Below are 17,551 nucleotides of genomic sequence, written 5' to 3' on the forward strand. Positions count from 1 at the left end.
GGGAGGGAAGGAAGGAAGGAAGGAGAAAAAGAAAAGAAAAGAAAAGAGAAGGAAGGAAGGAAGGAAGGAAGGAAAGCGGGAAAGAAAGAAAGAAAAAGAAAGAAAGAAAGAAAGAAAAAGAAAGAAAGAAAGAAAGAAAGAAAGAGAGAGAGAGAGAGAGAAAGAAAGAAAGAAAGAAAGAAAGAGAGAGAGAGAGAGAGGGGAAGGAAGGAAGGAAGGAAGAAAGAAAGAAAGAAAGAGGGAAAGAAAGAAATAAAATTTAGAAACAAATTATTGTGAGAAAAGATTCATATTTATGTTAAAAGTAAACACTGAGTTCCTTGGCTATGTGAGAGAAATGGGAACTATCATTACTATAAAGTAACAGAAAAGCTAATGAATATATTATCCTCCTTCCTCTTTCCTTTAAGAAACCAAGAAATTTCAAAGATATTTACGTCTCTAAAGGGGACCAATCTCCGTCAGATAAGGGGTAGTGATCTCCAGAATGGAAGAGCAAAGGCTCTTTATAGTCTTCTTCTTTCAAGGAAGCATTTGAAGATCCTCTGTGAAAGGAGAAACCAAAGAAAGGCAGGAACAATGACACTCTTGTCAGCTTTAAAATACCCCCAAACCTACTGACACTGCACAAACAATAAAAATGAAGAGGGGCAAATGATTACTAACTCTCTTTAAAAAATATGAAAGAGAAGGGGGATATATCTCACTATGAAACACCACAATCACTATTCACATGTGTAATAAATAGGGGGGAGGACAGAAGAAAAATGTGATTAAAATTTCTGTCTTCCATCCCTTAGGGGTGATCCAAAGGCTAAAAGAAAATTAAGGCTTTATGTCTATTTCATTCAGTCCTTACGAAATGAGGTAATATTCCATTGTAGGTATTAAGTAATCAAGGATCCAGAGAAATTTAGTAACCTGCTTAAAGTCAAAAAGCTAGTAAGTAGTTGGATTCAAAACAGGCCCTTATTCTTTCCACTGCTTTCCCCTTTCTACGGAATAAATTTGAAAATGTATGAATATTAGCTGAAGACAAGATCTATGGCTCAAAAGTTTAAAAATAGTCCAACCTCTTAAAACCTCAGGACTAATTTTCTTCTTTGTTTGGCCCCAAGGATTATCTGAGAACATTTTCTTTATTTGGAATCTACATGATGCAGAGATGTGAGAAAGATTATACAAAAATGACAAATGCTTTTAAGAGTCATACACGAACCTTGGGTAGGGGGTTGCACTAATGCTAATAAGGTTTTAATTAATTTACCAATTGGTTTCTTAAATTTGCAGAGTTACTATAACTAACTTGCATATCATATAACCTTAAGAACATCCCTCAGAATCACTATGGGCCCCCATTTTCATCTTTAGCTGGAAACTTATCACTTATCCTGTCTACTTCAGAGTCAATGTGACATTTATGTGGTGCAGCATGTTGAAATCTCTGAAAAAGTAAAAAGAAAAGTACAAAAGAAAAAAAAACTCTCTAAAGCATAAAGCGCCACATTATACAAATTTAAAGGCTTCTCACAGAAAATTCAATATTCGAATAGAACAGATAGTAAATGTAAATGAGAATATCCATATCACTTAGTTTGTTGAACTAAAAACAGGGACAGAAAACCAGGTTATTTTTTAACATTACTTTTCTTCCTTTATATCTTAATTTAACATACTCTTATTTACCACTAACTCTGACATGTAATAGTTTTCCACACAACTTCATCTTTTAATTTAAGGTTTTCCTAACTCTGATTCTCTTCTCCAGGGCCCTAGTCTGGCACACCACTCATTCAAGGGAAGAAAACATATGCCTGAGAAAGACATCTAAAAAAAAGTATTTCTCAATAAAGGAATATCAAAAGGCAAATTTCCCCTTGAGAAAGGGAAAATTGGAAGTTTGTGAATGGTCCTTATTTGCCCAATATGAAAGGACACAGCAGCTTGACCCATCACTATCCATATGTGAAAGTAGCTGAAAAGAACAATGTAAAAGCCACACACATTTCTAACTAAAATTTTTACATTACAAATATTTTACTTTTGGAACATGTTTCACTGCAGTATAAAAGGAACGCCAAGAGGAATTCAGCAGAGCAAACGGGATTTAGTAAAATATTGAAAGCGCAATCAGGTACCACCTGAATTCACAGCCCCAGGAAGACATGAGATGGTCTTTTTTGGTCATATCCTGACAAAAATACAGCCCATCAGTCTAGGCCCACTACAGTGACAGAAAAGGTTTCTTATTGTTGAGATCACTTTCAGTCCTAAGATTACTTTATTACAACAGGAATTCTAAAAACCCGTTAGGAACTTGCAAAATGGCACATATGCCTTAGAACAGGGACCAGCAAGGCAAACCATGACAAAGTAACAAACTAAGCTCCAGACACGAGGATATAGTGAAGTGTACATAGTAGAATGTGAAGAAAACAGCACAAGCACTGATTCTGTTTGTAAACATAGGAGTGCTAATACATCAGAACTGAGCAAAAGAAGTAAACAGTGACTTTCAGTCAGGGCTGGGGACTCAGAGGTTGAGGTTTACAGCCAGCATGGACAGAGCACTCCAGGCCTCACGGATGTGCTACAACATCACATCTTCAAATTCTGCATCATTTTCTAAGCCTAACATTTTTCCAATTCAAAAGCTATAGAGGTTACAGGAATGTATATGACTGCCAAAATGCACTGAACTGCATACTTAGATCTGTGAATATTGCTCTATGTAAATTAGACCTCATTTTTTTTAGTGAGAAAAAAAGTGAGGAAAAAAAAATCAATTGAATGCTAAAATAAATAGCCTGAATTATTTATGTGGGATAAATTATAGGTGCAACATGAATTTTAAACTATTTAATTGGTAGTATGTAATAGATAAATGGGGTTGCTAAACCCCATGGCCAAAGATCACTAACTCTGTTAACAATGTCTATTGGCAACCTTAGCACAGTACTAGTCAATGAATTTCAGTGTGGCTAAGGATCTCAGTTGGCATTCGTAAAACAAATGGCACGCTGCAATGCTTCTTTCTGTGTTATGTGTCAGAAATGAAGGACAGAAAAGAAAGGGAGCATCTGTAAGATCCATGTCACCCTGAGTAACTGCACTCACCCTAAAAGAACATGGAGCGTTCTCTAGAAGCCAGTTACTGATCAGGAGATGAAGCATGCAGATCATCAGAGCAGTAGATGCTATATGCGAAAAGTTTTAGGCTCCCCGGATTTGGCTCCCACATACCACTTTTTAAGTCAGTCTGCTTTAGTGGATTAAAAGTTGAGATTCCTTTCTGATGGTTTGATCTTGAGCCCCCATTTTTGCTATTGCTGGGTATTTGAAATATTTCCATCAGTGGCATGTTTTATATATTTGCACTCAAGATTATGCTAGAACACCATCCAATTATGAGTTTCTTCCCTCCAAAAGGCTACATATGCTGAGGTATAATGTTTTTAATCTCTCTCTCACACCCACAGACATACATCCATCCTCTGGAAGAACAAACAAAGCTTCCATTTTATATTTAAGCCCAAAGCCCACTTCAGGAGGGGAGGGAGACTCACTAGGTATAGTTCAAACAAAGTCCTGTATGGTTTAAAATTCTCCAATTTTCAGAAATGAGTTTCTTCCAGCTGTGCAATAACAATCTGCTTTAAAGAATGATTACCTCTTTCATCTGCCTCCTTCAAGGAGCCTCAATTAGCTTTAATTCTGTTATCAATAAAATTCTTGAAAATTAAAGACTTTAAACATAATGCCATTTGTCAAAACAAAAGAAAAACCTATTTTATGTATTTATCATCTCTGGAAAAATAATTTCTTTTCTAAGTGGTAGGAGCTGAGATTATGCTACAGGAAAGCTGCAAATTCCGCAACACCATGTAACTCCTAGCTCTCACAACTGCAAAAGCAACTGACTTCCTATTCTTTCTCTCTTAGATTTTGAATAGGTTGTTTCATATGTTGTAATGACCATAAACAGCTTCCCTCAAATAATGTTAGAGTCTAGATGCTGAGCTGCAAGGGGCCTTGTAAAGGCCCCTTCGGTTCTCTCACTTTACAAATTAGGAAACCAACACCCTGGGTAATGAAGAGGTTACTGTTCTACAATCTATAATGGGCCCAGTCTGTCTACCTTTTTAGCTCAGTGCTTATTTCAGAATACAACCCGAATTTTCACAAATGCTTACATTTTGTTTTTTTTAAGTCCTAATTTCTGTTGGCTGTATTATTTAAGCAGATTCTATTTTAAGGAAATTTCAGGGGAAGAGCTCCTCCAGGTGGCAGCATCTATTATTCAATGGTAACACCTAAAGAAAAAGCAAACCATCAAGCACCTGAAAATGTTTGCAAGGCCCTAGCTTACAGGTGTTGTGACATGCCTGCTTACCAAGCCAGCAGGATGCTGGCTAAGAGATAGGCTGGCAGCCATTTGTATCTGTCAACCAAATCAGTACACAGATTTGGTGGATACAGCCTTTCACACCATCTGGAAAAGCAAGGTATGTACTAGTACTTCTGCAATGCATTAGATTACATTCATTCACAAATTCCTTTACAATAATGATTCTCGTAAAACTTAGTAGAGAACTTGGCATATGTTTTAGAAATTTAACTTCCTAAGCTGCAGTTGTTCAGAAATTCTAAACTTTGCTTTATTGTGTTTAACAAAGGACACAGGTCAACAAAACTTTAAGGCAAAAACATTACTTCAATGCCCTTTTCGGTAGATCTTGAAAGGGTTTTAGTTGATAAAAATATTTTCAGGAACAAAGCACTTCTGGGAGCATTACAAGGCTAATCCTAATAAAACTTAAGATATGTAAGTATTTCAAGTTTTTCTCAAAAGAATACATGTTTCTTGCCCACCTACACATTTTACTATATATAAGAAAAAACTTTTAAAGGAATTGATATATATATATTTTTTTGAGAGGGAGTCTTGCTCTGTCAACCAGACTGGAGGGCAGTGGTGTGATCTCAGCTCACTGTAACCTCTAACTGCTGGGTTTGAGCGATTCTCCTGACTCACCCTCCTGAATAATTAGCCTGCCACCACACCCGGCTAATTTTTGTATTTTTAGTAGAGATAGGGTTTCACCATGTTGGCCAAGCTGGTCTTGAACTCCTGACTTCAGATGATTCGCCCGCCTCAGCCTCCCAAAGTGGTGGGATTACACTTTGGTGGTGGGTGAGCCACACTCCTGTATATTTTAAGTCGTCTCTAGATTACTTATAATTCCTTGTGTAATGTAAATGCTGTATGTATTTTTAGTAGAGATGGAGTTTCCCGTGTTGGCCAAGCTGATCTCGAACTCCTGACCTCAGATGATCTGCCTGCCTCCGCCACCCAAAGTCCTGGGATTACAGGCATGAGCCACCACACCCAGCCTGTTTATAATGTTTTTAATATTCCTGAAATCAAGCAGTAGAAAAGTAAAAATTCTCAGTTTATTTCCCTAGGGAAGAGAAGGACAAATAACCTTTAAGAGACTGAAACGGCCGGGCGCGGTGGCTCACGTCTGTAATCCCAGCACTTTGGGAGGCTGAGGCGGGTGGATCACGAGGTCAAGAGATCAAGACCATCCTGGTCAACATGGTGAAACCCCGTCTCTACTAAAAAAATACAAAAAAATTCAGCTGGGCATGGTGGCATGTGCTTGTAATCCCAGCTATTCAGGAGGCTGAGGCAGGAGAATTGCCTGAACCCAGGAGGCGGAGGTTGCGGTGAGCCGAGATCGCGCCATTGCACTCCAGCCTGGGTAACAAGAGCGAAACTCCGTCTCAAGGTAAAAAAAAAAAAAAAAAAAGACTGAAAGAAGAAAAAGGACAGGAAGAGTCTCTTTTTAAGAAATTCTGGTATTTTTTATCAGCTTAAATTTCTTTGGGAATCAATGATATACAAAAGTAGAGTTCAGAACATTTATAACAAAACTCTTCCCAGCTAGTATTTTGACACTGACAAAAAAATTACTCAAATTTATTGATTTATTCGGGATTTAAAATTTTGTAAATATAGTATACTCTGGTTTGTAGAGTTTAACACACTTTTCTACTATTGCTTCCAATCTTTTGTTGTTTAGTTTTATTGGAGGAATTCTGTATTCTATCGGAACTAAAATAAAAGTTTAATATATTCAGTATGGGAGGAGTAAGAGAGATCACCACAGACATGACAGCTAGTCAGCAATGAAACAAACAAAGTAGAAAAAAATTTCAGGTATTAAAAATGGCTATGTTACTTATAATATCAAATTCTAAAAAATTACTATCAAATGTAGGCGTTTCATTCTAAGATTTAAACTCCGGATTTCAAAATTTTAGAAAATGAATTGTTTTTGCCAAAAAAGGATTATTATACTGTTATTCATTAATGCAGTATAATTATAATATACTAATACTATATTAATTAACATTTTTTGCTGGGCTCAGTGGCTCATGCCTGTAATCTCAGCACTTTGGGAGACTGAGGCGGGAGGGTTGCTTGAGGCCAGGAATTTGAGACCAGCCTGGGCAACATAGCAAGACCCCAACTCTACAGAAAAAATTTTAAAACTAGCTGGGTGTGGTGGCAAGCACCTATGAGGTAGAAGGACTGGTTGAGCTCAGAAGTTCAAGGTTACAGCGAACTACAATCGCACCACTTCACTCCAGTCTGAGCAACAAAGGGAGAACCTGTCTCAATTAAAAAACAAAGCATTTTTTTTCTCCGATTTGACTACTTAAAACAAAAGACTGGCAAATAAAACACACACTAGATTGAGGTAGAGTTTACTCTTGATATATATTTGGTTTCTATTACTAGAAAAAGAAATTATTTCCCTCTATTCTAGGACAAAAAAAAAACAAACAAAAAACACTTGAACAGCACTGTTTTCCAGGAAGTAGGGCATGACCTCTTTTCAGCAGATGGAGTGAAAACACACAAGGGGACCAGCAGTTCCCTCCACAAATAAAGGGTCTGGAAACACAGGGCCACTAGTGGGCAGCAGCTTCTTTTCCAGTGGTCACCAAGGAAGAGAGTCCCCTACCAACACATGGATGGTCCTAGTGCCACGGTGACCACTAAGGAACAGGTGGAAGAAAACGGAATCTTGAATGAGAAAATGTGTTCTACTCTCAACTGTTATCTTTCAACCTCAGACAGTGCTGATATGAAAATGGCATATAATGAGCTCCTCTACAGAGCAGGTAAAAAGCAGCAATCAAGATATTTCACTTAAAAAAATTAAAACTCCTTCCTCTTCAATTCCAATAAAACAAAATTCAACTCCTCAGAAAAAAGATACCAAACCTAAGGCTACTTGGGTAGGGAAATCTCAGAGATGACATTGTGCCCAACTGTATCTGCTCACCCAGGGGCAAGTCACTAATTCAGATCTTTTGACTTAGAACTTATTTGGCTCCTGGAAACTTCTCGTATGAAAAGAAACACATAACCAGTCTGCTACAAATGACATTTCAGTAGCACAGCAGGATGTCTCATGACAAATTTTGCAGAAGAGCTGAAAGAAACAAACTGCCTTTGCTGCTCAATTCCACTGTATATCCATTAAAAAAATGGCAGCTCCTGGCTTTACATGAACTCTACCTACAGTGGTACACTGGACAGCATGGTACCCGCACAAGACCGTCCCCAGGTTGAGTGCCCTACCGTGCTGCCTGGGCCCCCTTGTCATCATCGGAGCTCACGCCTACATCACATGTGTCTTCTGCAGCAGGAGAGGCGGCCTGCTCTTCCTTCTTACTGTCTTGTTTGCATTTCTTTCTCCTTCGTTTTTTCTTTTTCACAGAACTTGGAGTAAAAACTGTCTCTGTTTCCAAGACGTGTGAGATGTCTGAACCCTGAGATGGTCTTTCATCTCCACCTGATTTCACCAAAGGGGTGTCAATATCTTTAAAGAACTGATCTTCGGTAGGAATTGGTGAGGTGGCAAGGTAAGCAGGAAGCTTTTCCTTAAGGAGAATGGAGAAAGAAAAGTTATCCAAGACAAGCTATACAGTGAATTAAGGCAATAATATTTTGAATATATAAATTTTCACAATGGTAGAAAAAATACATATTCCCTAAAGGCAAGAAACTCCCACTGAACTAAGGCACTGTCTACTGTTCTCTGAGAAGGTCTTTCCCTGGTGAGGCAGCTAGGTGCTAGCCCACTTGGGCACAACATGTAACCGAGTACATCAGAAGGAACTGATATGCCAAGTCAGCACGGAACACCCGAAAGCCGTAATTAAAGCTGAGCCAATTACATTTTTCACAAAGCAAAGATCAAAGCAGCAGCAACAATCTAAGAAGGTGTTACAAAGGACTGTCAATAACTCACACAGAACATTCAGAAAAGGACAAAGCAGAAGGCAGAGATTAAGGACACTGTGTCGGACAAAGGGCAGCAGGACAGATGAGTGACATGAGGAACAACAGGGATGCAGAGTGGCCAATGCTTATGTTTCGCCAAATTAATTGAGGGTGGAGAAGGGCAATTAGAGACAATATTCTCTAACAAACGATGTTAGTAAAATTTTAAACCATAAAGCACTTAAGTTTTAAAAAGAAATACTCCTTCCTCTAAGAATTCAAAAGAAGAAGGCCCAATATTTAGCGGCAGTCAAATTCCTATTTAATACTAAATAAACAATCAAATCTGATGTTCAGTAAATTCATGTATTAGCCATTTGTTTCATTCCTTTGTATCATCAGAGGAAATGGAAGGTACAAAATAGAGATAAAAATTAACCCATATAATTTAAAATACTCAAGCTTTTATAACAATAGTTCTGAAAATACATGGGTTTCTGTAATTGTTTTTTATTAAGCTTTTGAACTTAGCTTTGATAAACATGTTACCCTGAAGCTAAAGTCTGATTTACCTAGAAGAAATTTGTGTTCATCAGCAACACATACTTATAAAGAAACTGTAATAGGATATTCTGAATGCCCACAAGAAACCCAGATAAGAGGTTGTGGTCTCTGACTTTGAGGATTTTTAATTCAATGATTTTTATTTTACCTACTGAAAGCTGTTTTTGTTTCTGGTGGTAATTCTTAGTTCTATTATAGCAGTGTTTGTGGGAATGAAAATAACCTATAAACTATGGTATATTCATACTATGGAATACTGTGCAGTTAATAAAAGCATAAAGTTAGGTTTAGAACTAGACTTGAAAGAAATGTTGATGACAAATAATTAAATGAGAAATGTTTAAGAGAAAAAAAGCAAATAAAAGGCAACAACTGGGTTTTTGATCAATTTTTATCCTACTCTACATTACGAACCCCTAGAGAAACAGGAGCACATTGTATTCATAGCATGCGGCATAGAGTAGTAATTCCAACATTTGTTGGATAAATCAACAATTTTTTATTTTAAAGAGAAGCATACTACACAAGAGGTATGCGAATTTGGTAACATATGGGATGGGAAAAAAGAGGCTGAAAAGCTGACATTCTCCAAGTTGTCCTTGCTAAGCATAGTTTTTGGTGTAACTGTCAGAATAAGCCATGAAAATTAGGTAACTACCAACAACCCAGTCCTCTCACTTACTGTGCCTGCTGATTGAGAAGTTCAGTCAGTGTTAGGGATTATAAATAATTTTAAGAAATATATAAAAAGTGTTTTATTTTTGTGACAGATGTCATTTATTATGTTTCATTCTGCTCTTTGCCTCAGTCTCTGATAAGGAAAAATGTTGCTTAAGCCAAGTAAATGCAAATGAGGTATTATAAAGACAAGCAATTAAACCAGAAAAAGCACCAGTCTGATAAAGCTTCCCCTCCATAAATCATAGTGTTTCAATGCTGCTTTACATACTGATAGGTACCCTAAGTTGTTGGTTTCTCAATCAAAAAATGATAATCTTATTTTGCTATTGTATTTTTTGGTAAAAATTTTCTTTGTAAATTATATCAAACTGTAACTTCATCTTCAAAGCCAAAAAAGTAGTTCTGTATCCTTAACAACTTGATACTTAACAGTTTTGGCAGTTGAGGTTTATTCTTTATGAAGAAGGATGTACATATGCCTTTAAAAAATTTTTTAAAAAGATGCACGTTATCTGACTGAATTGTTTAGTGGGAATATAAAATCTATCATTAATAAATTCATAAAAAGATCCACATTGAATCTATCAAGAACAGTTAACCTCCATTCAAATCAGTAGACATAGGATGTATGTGTTGGGGAGGGGAGATCATAACAAATCATGCTCACTTACTAAAAGAAGTCAAACATGTAATCACTTATAAAAGGATATAATTTATCCAATTAACTTTTTTGTCCAATTAATTTAACTCTTGAGATCATAATAAATTAATTCACATGACTTTTTAAGGTTAGGGATGTAATATTCCTGCCAAAATGGTAAATATGATTCCCAGTCGAAAGGTCACATGTGCATAAACAGAGAGCCAGAAGAGAAATGCCTTAATTACTCAGGCAGAACTGAATGTATTCAAGTCAAGATACAAACCAGAAGCGAAACTAAGAAAGTTCACTAAACTTAGAAAGTGGTATGCCTTCCCTCACAAAAAGCCCAAGTACGTGCAATCAGCATGCTCCCTGCACCCTGAAACTTTGTATGGAGAAAAGTTCTTAATTCCTTCAGCTCCTTTTTGACAGCTTAGTCCTTCAACATGAAACTAAAGCTTGTCTAGCCAGCAACAGTTCTGTGTACAATCAACTACAAAAAACGGCTATTGGGGCCAGGTGCAGTGGCTCATGCCTGTAATCCCAGCACTTTGGGAGGCTTAGGTGGGTGGATCACCTGAGGTCGGGAGTTCGACACCAGCCTGACCAACATGAAAAAACCCCATCTCTACTAAAATTACAAAAATTAGCCAGACATGGTGGTGCATGCCTGTAACCCCAGTTATTTGGGAGGCTGAGGCAGGAGAATTGCTTGAACCCGAGAAGCAGAGGTTGTGGTGAGCTGAGATCGCACCACTGCACTCCAGCCTGGGCAACAAAGAGCGAACCTCCGTCTCAAAAAAACAACAAAAAACCCCCCGCTATTGGGCCATGCACCAGAGGCCTGAGTACACTGTGTAAGAGGGTGCAAACTATGTAAACTTACATATTCTTCTTCAGTCTCCTCAACAAAGAAAGCTTCTCCATTGTCACCCAACTTCATGTGAAGATCCACTGCATTGCCGTTGATTTCTATATCAATCTATGGGAGAAACAAAGTATGACTTAATGTTCAAGGAATCTTTCCTTCAAGTTAAACTAAAACCAAATTCTGAGTTCTCAAGCCAAACTTTGTATAGTATTGAGGTTTGTAGAACTAAAGCCTCTGAGAATCACTGCTACTTGCTCCTACCCACACCTAAGAAGCCAAATAGAGCTGGGTAGAGGGAGGGATGGATAACTAGGGATTGAAAAGAAATGTTCCACCATCTATTTTTACAACATATAAAAATTTTAAAATTATTTTTTCAAATGTAAAATGGGAGAAATATCAGTCAAACATCTGCACACTTTCCAAGTTATGACATAGTCAGGCTTCACCTCACACGATTCAGATACACACAGGTTTCAGGAACCTCAGTATGTAAGCTGTGAGCAACTGCATCAAAAGTGCAACTTCACTGCCAGCTCTTCTGCCCACAATCACTATGTAAGTAAAAGGTGACAATCAGTTCTGTGACTGGTCACTGATGATGATGGTCACATTTTCCCAGGAACCAGGCAAAACAATGAGATAAGTTAATATGTTGAATAGAATTCAGGTAGACATATGCATTAGGCTGTTTTTGTGTTGCTATAAAGAAATACCCAAGGCTGGGCACTGGCTCACAGTTCTGCAGACTGTGCAACCATGGCACTGGCATCTGCTTGGTTTCTGGGAAGGTCTCAGAGGAATCAGTGTGATAAGTGATACATGCTCACTCAAGGCAAAAGGCGAAGGGGGTAAGGACACGTCACATAGTGAGAGCAGGGGCAAGAGATGGGGGGTGCCACACAAAGGTGTCACACACTTTTAAACAGTTGGATCTTGTGAACTCAGCTGAAACTCATTCATCACCAAGTGGATGGCATTAAGCTAACCATGAAGGATCTGTCCCCATGATCCAAACACCTACCACGGGGTTCACCTCCAACACTGGAGTTCACATTTCAATATTACACTTGGAGGGAACATCCAAACCATATCAATATATTTTGTCAAAATGCTTTTTATAAAACTACTATGTATGGGCTGGGCACAGTGGCTCATGCCTGTAATCCCACCACTTTGGGAGGCAGAGGCAGGCGGATCACCTGAGGTCAGGAGTTCAAGACCAACCTGACCAACATGGTGAAACCCCATCTCTACTAAAAATACAAAATTAGCCAGGCGTGGTGGTGCATTCCTGTAGTCCCAGCTACCTGGTAGGCTGAGGCAGGAGAATCACTTGAACCCAGGAGGCAGAGATTGCAGTGAGTTAAAGTCATGTCATTAAAAAAAAAAAAAACCTCCTACATATGAATAACATAATCACACTGCAGGGGGTGAGGAAGAGTGAAACTAACGTAAGTCACCTTGGAAAACAGTATTTTGACTTGTATTATAAGAAAGACATTTTTTTTGTTGTTTTGAGATGGAGTCTTGCTTTGTCTCCCAGGCTGCAGTGCAGTGACACGATCTGGGCTCACTGCTACCTCTGCCTCGTGGGTCAAGTGATTCTCCTGACTCAGCCTCCCGAGTAGCTGGGATTACAGGTGCCTGCCACCACACTCAGCTACTTTTTGCATTTTTAGTAGAGATGACGTTTCACCATCTTGGCCAGGCTGATCTTGAACTCCTGACCTCATGATCCACCCAACTCAGCCTCCCAAAGTGCTGGCATGACAGGCATGAGCCACCGCACCCAGCCAAAAGATGTATTTTACATATGTTACTCTAAACAGGTATTGTACAGTAGTTAGTACATTCACAGAGATTTGAGTTAGCAATTCTGAATCTATTTTGTATTTCCTAGGATTGAGTAACTAGATAAACTGATGATAATAAGATACATGTTTCCCATTGAAAATTTAAAAAGTTATAAATAAGCAGGGGAAAAGAAGCCTGCAATGGTAAATGGGAACTGGAGGAACCCGTGTGCACTCATGATTTTTATATATACACGTAGATGTGCATGTGTGTGTGTCTGCACACAGATCCACTCATTTCCTAGTTCTGCCAGCTCAGGCGGCCTAGAAGCAATGATACCTCAGGAATAATGAGCACACCTAATAGCCAGATGTTTGTTTGTAAATACTATGCTTCAATAAAAGGAACCAGCGTAAAATAATTAATTCCAGGGGTGAGGCAGGGAAAGTAGCTTCTTTTGGAACATGAAAGGAAGGAGGGGTTCAAAAACTGATGGGAGCATTTCAAAGGAACTCAACTTGTAGGACCTATACCAACAGTCAAACTGGGACAATATGAGCAACTAATTTCATTTTTGGAGGCTATCCATTTAACCAGTGTAGCTGGAAAAATAAAAAAATGCTTCTTTATCATGCAAATTCAGACTCTAAACTATTCATACACCATCTCAAAAAAATTAACACTTCATGGCCCTTACTTTTAGAGATCAAGTATGACATTTCTCATTATGATTACTTACTTCATTCTCTTCATTTTACTTTAAATGGAGTTTGGTCTTTCCAAAAATTAAATATAACATCAAATTATGCCAATAGTCGCAATACTTAAAAGAATATGCTGTGAGCTCTTTAGGCAACAACAACAAAAAGATTTTTAAAATATTTTGAGAGAGAGTACCAAGTTGGAACAAATTCTTCCTACTAAGGTGATTATCTTAAAAAGGATACTCATTTTGATGTATTAAATGCTAGTAAAATGGTTTTTAAAATAACCCCTCATTTCCATATAGTCTTACTTCCTACACTGTGGTTTAATTTTGCTGAACATAATATGACCAAGATGCTGAAATGAAACTGGTATCTCTGAGGAATAGTCGATGTGGGAGACATCTGAACTGGCTTACCACTCTTTGGGTAAGAATATCTCAAATGTATTTTGGGAATCTATTCATCCTGTTTCAATTCATATACAAGTTGGGTGTCTTAAACCCAAAAATCTGAAATCCAAAATGCTAAAAAATTTGAAACTTCTTGAGCACTGACATGACACTCAAAGGCAATGCTCACTGGAGCACTTCAGATATTAGATTTTCAGATTTGGGATGCTCAACCAGTTAAGTATAATGTAAATATTACAAAAAATGAAAAGGTTGAAATACAAAATGATCTGGTCCCAAGCATTTCAGATAAGGAATACTCAACCTGTATTTCTGGTGTGACTTTAGGGAGGAGAAGTGGGCTGCTGTCCATGTCAATAAATATATCCCATTCTCAGCTACAGAAACTGGTCCCAGATTATATATCTGTTCCCTTAACAGAGAGGCTAAATACTGATACTTCCATGGGAAGGTCTCTCTTCACAGGGGTTAACAGACTGTGAACCTGGAGGTATTGGTGGCCACCTTACCACCAATTGAGAGAAAACATACGTGGAAGCAGAGCTGAGAGGTGGGGAAAGAGAATTCTGACAGCAAGCTTTTTTGCCTAAGCTACCAGAGGGTGAATTTCTGTTATCAGCAATGAAAATAGTTTTAATATACTGGGTTATTTAACTTTGATGAAATATCTGGCTGGGTGTGGTGGCTCACACCTGTAATCCCAGCACCTTGAGAGGCCAAGGCAGACGGATCACTTGAGATCAGGAGTTCAAGACCATCCTGGCCAACATGGAGAAATCCCGTCTCTACTAAAAATACAAAAATTAGGCATGGTAGTGTGCACCTGTAATCCCAGCTACTCAGGAGGCTGAGGCAGAGGAATCGCTTGAATCAGGGAGGCGGAGGTTGACCCACTGCACTCCAGCTTAGGCGATAAAGTGAGACTCCATCTCAAAAAAGACTTTTATAAATAATCAAATAATCAGTTTTCTGATATCAACAAAAATACATTTAAAAATATCAAGTACATGTTTATCTTCTAAAATTAACCTCCTAGGTTATTAAATTTACTGGGAGTACTGCTATTCTATCAAACAATTACATATCGATGGCAGTGGGAAAAGCACTATACTATATTACTCTAAACAGTGGTTTTAAGGTAGTCATGAGTTCGAATTCACTTCATAGGTACCCCTGTATTTGAAAATTTTGGGTCTTTCAAATCAATGGCCAGCTTTCCCAAACCCAAACTGACTTAAAAATAAGACAAACAGTTAATGCAAATTGCCAGCCTATCTCAAAATAGGCATGATTTCAGTTTTACTCTCACAGAAAAGCTGTTTTGGTAAATCAAATGGCCAAATTTCCTCCCAAACCTATTCTCTGAGTTTGAGATACTAAGGGAGTAGGGGGAAAAAATTCTCTTTTCCTATGCCTCATGGGAACATTCCTATTAAAAATGCAAGATTTTGGCTGGTTACGGTGGCTCACACCTATAATCTTAGCACTTTGGGAGGCCGAGGCGGGCGGATCACGAAGTCAGGAGATCGAGACCATTCTGGCCAACATGGTGAAACCCCGTCTCTACTAAAAATACAAAAAAATTAGCTGGGCATGGTGGTGCACACCTGTAGTCCCAGCTACTCGGGAGGCTGGTGCAGAATTGCTTGAACCCAGAAGCGGAGATTACAGTGAGCCAACATGGCACCACTGCACTACAGCCTGGGTGACAGTGCAAGACTCTGTCTCAAGAAAAAGAAAGCAATGTTTTGACAAGATAGTAACACAACAAATTGTGTAGCTTTTGTACAGGGATTGTATTATTTCCTAAATTAGAGGCACACAGCATGCAAGAAAAGGTGTTTTATCTATTTGATCATCATTTACAGATGCACAAATGCTTATATATATTCATCTGCCTGCAGGTTCCATTTTGAAAGGCCAGACACTGATCCAATGTGATTTAAAAAAAAAAAAAAAATCCAAAATCCCAGCCAAAAAAATAAGGATAATGATGCCTTATCAGCAGTTTTACAATAGATCCATACACAACTAATAGGAAATTTCGGTTTGTTGCTAATTCTCTCAGAACAGATCCAGTCTGCAAGTACTATTGGTATTGCCTCAAAGAAAGAAAAAATTCCAGACCAGGCGTGGTGGCTTACACCTGCAATCCCAGCAACTTTGGGAGGCTGAGGCGGGCAGATCACCTAAGGTCAGGAGTTCAAGACCAGCCTGACCAACATGGAGAAACCCCGTTTCTACTAAAAATACAAAAGTAGCCGGGCGTGGTGGCGCATCCCTGTAATCCCAGCTACTCAGGAAGCTGAAGCAGGAGAATCACTTGGACCCGGGAGGCGGAGGTTGCCATGAGCCGAGATCACGCCTTTATACTCCAGTCTAGACAACAAAAGTGAAACTCTGTCTTAAAAAAAAAAAAAAAAAAAAAAAAAATTCCAGAGAAGCTAAACTGTGGCTAAATAACACTGTTTTGCAATAGAAAGTTTCTAAGTTCCTAAGTAAACTGCAACTGCTTTTGCTTTCTAAAGGGTGACTCTGAACTGGGGCCAGACCACATAAGCCCTGCTACTCTGAAATGTGGTTCTCCAGTGGAAACTGGTTTTATAACACTTAGAAATGAGATGTTTTTCCTGGAGGAAAAAAAAGAAAAAGAGTATCTAGTTTTGTGAAATCCACTTTATTTCACTCTCAAAATAACATTAACTAAATAGAGGGAAATTTATATTTAAAGATCGGCTATATGAAATAGCAAAAAGCTGAAAATAAATGTTTTCAACTTACACCAGTGGTCCTCTACCGTGTACTTTTAGGTCTGTGCCAGAAAATGGTGAGGACCTTTTGTTGTGCTTTAAAATGCTGACAAAGCCCTTCTATATTATTTAAGTAGAAATTGCAGAGCAAGAGTAGAAAGAGAAATCTTACTATGAACCTGCAAAGTATTATTACTAGTTCTGTTTTCTAATGTGATTGACATCTGATATACTAGCAAAACTTCCAGCTGCTCCATAACCTGAAGAGATTATAACAAAAAGAAAAACCTACACAAATATCTTCTTCCTGAATGAACCTTCCCTAAAACAAATGAAACTCAGCCAGCCTGTGGTAGGTTGGTTAGCATTTCAGTCAAATTTGGGGACAAGTCCTGGTATCAACAACAGAATTTAGATTACAAAAGCTTTTACAGCTTTGTCGAAACAAACAAAATGTGGCATTAATTAATTACTTTCCTTTTAAAAAATATGGCCAGGTGTGGTGGCTCTACGCCTGTAATCCCAGAACTTTGGGATGCCAACGCGGGCAGATCACTTGAAATCAGGAGTTCAAGACCAGCCCAGCCAATATGGTGAAACCCCGTCTCTACTAAAATTACAAAAAATTAGCTGGGTATGGTGGCGCATGCCTGTAATCCTAGGTACTTGGAAGGCTGAGGCAGGAGAACTGCTTGAACCTGGGAGGCAGAGGATGAAATGAGCTGACATTATACCACTGTATTCCAGCCTGGGCGACAGAGTGAGAGCCTGACTCAAAAAGTGAGAGAGAGAGAGAGAGAGACAGCGAGAGAGAGAGAGAGAGAGA

At 38.4% G+C, this 17,551-nt stretch overlaps 1 protein-coding gene across 2 annotated transcripts in view; it reads right to left on the reverse strand.

The window, feature by feature from the left end:
• The window catches only part of LPIN2 (lipin 2), a 93,433-nt gene that overhangs the window by 24,428 nt on the left and 51,454 nt on the right, over positions 1-17,551 (reverse strand). For both annotated transcript variants that reach the window (XM_017526073.2, XM_017526071.2), the window contains exons 3-5: positions 11,077-11,172; positions 7,658-7,959; positions 438-545 (exon numbers count right to left, since the gene is read on the reverse strand). In XM_017526073.2, coding sequence (XP_017381562.1) covers positions 438-545; positions 7,658-7,959; positions 11,077-11,172 — 506 coding nt within the window. The remainder of the gene's footprint in view (positions 1-437; positions 546-7,657; positions 7,960-11,076; positions 11,173-17,551) is intronic.

This window comes from Cebus imitator, unplaced genomic scaffold (genome assembly GCF_001604975.1).
Source record: "Cebus imitator isolate Cc_AM_T3 unplaced genomic scaffold, Cebus_imitator-1.0 Scaffold41, whole genome shotgun sequence".
Taxonomy (NCBI): Eukaryota; Metazoa; Chordata; class Mammalia; order Primates; family Cebidae; genus Cebus; species Cebus imitator.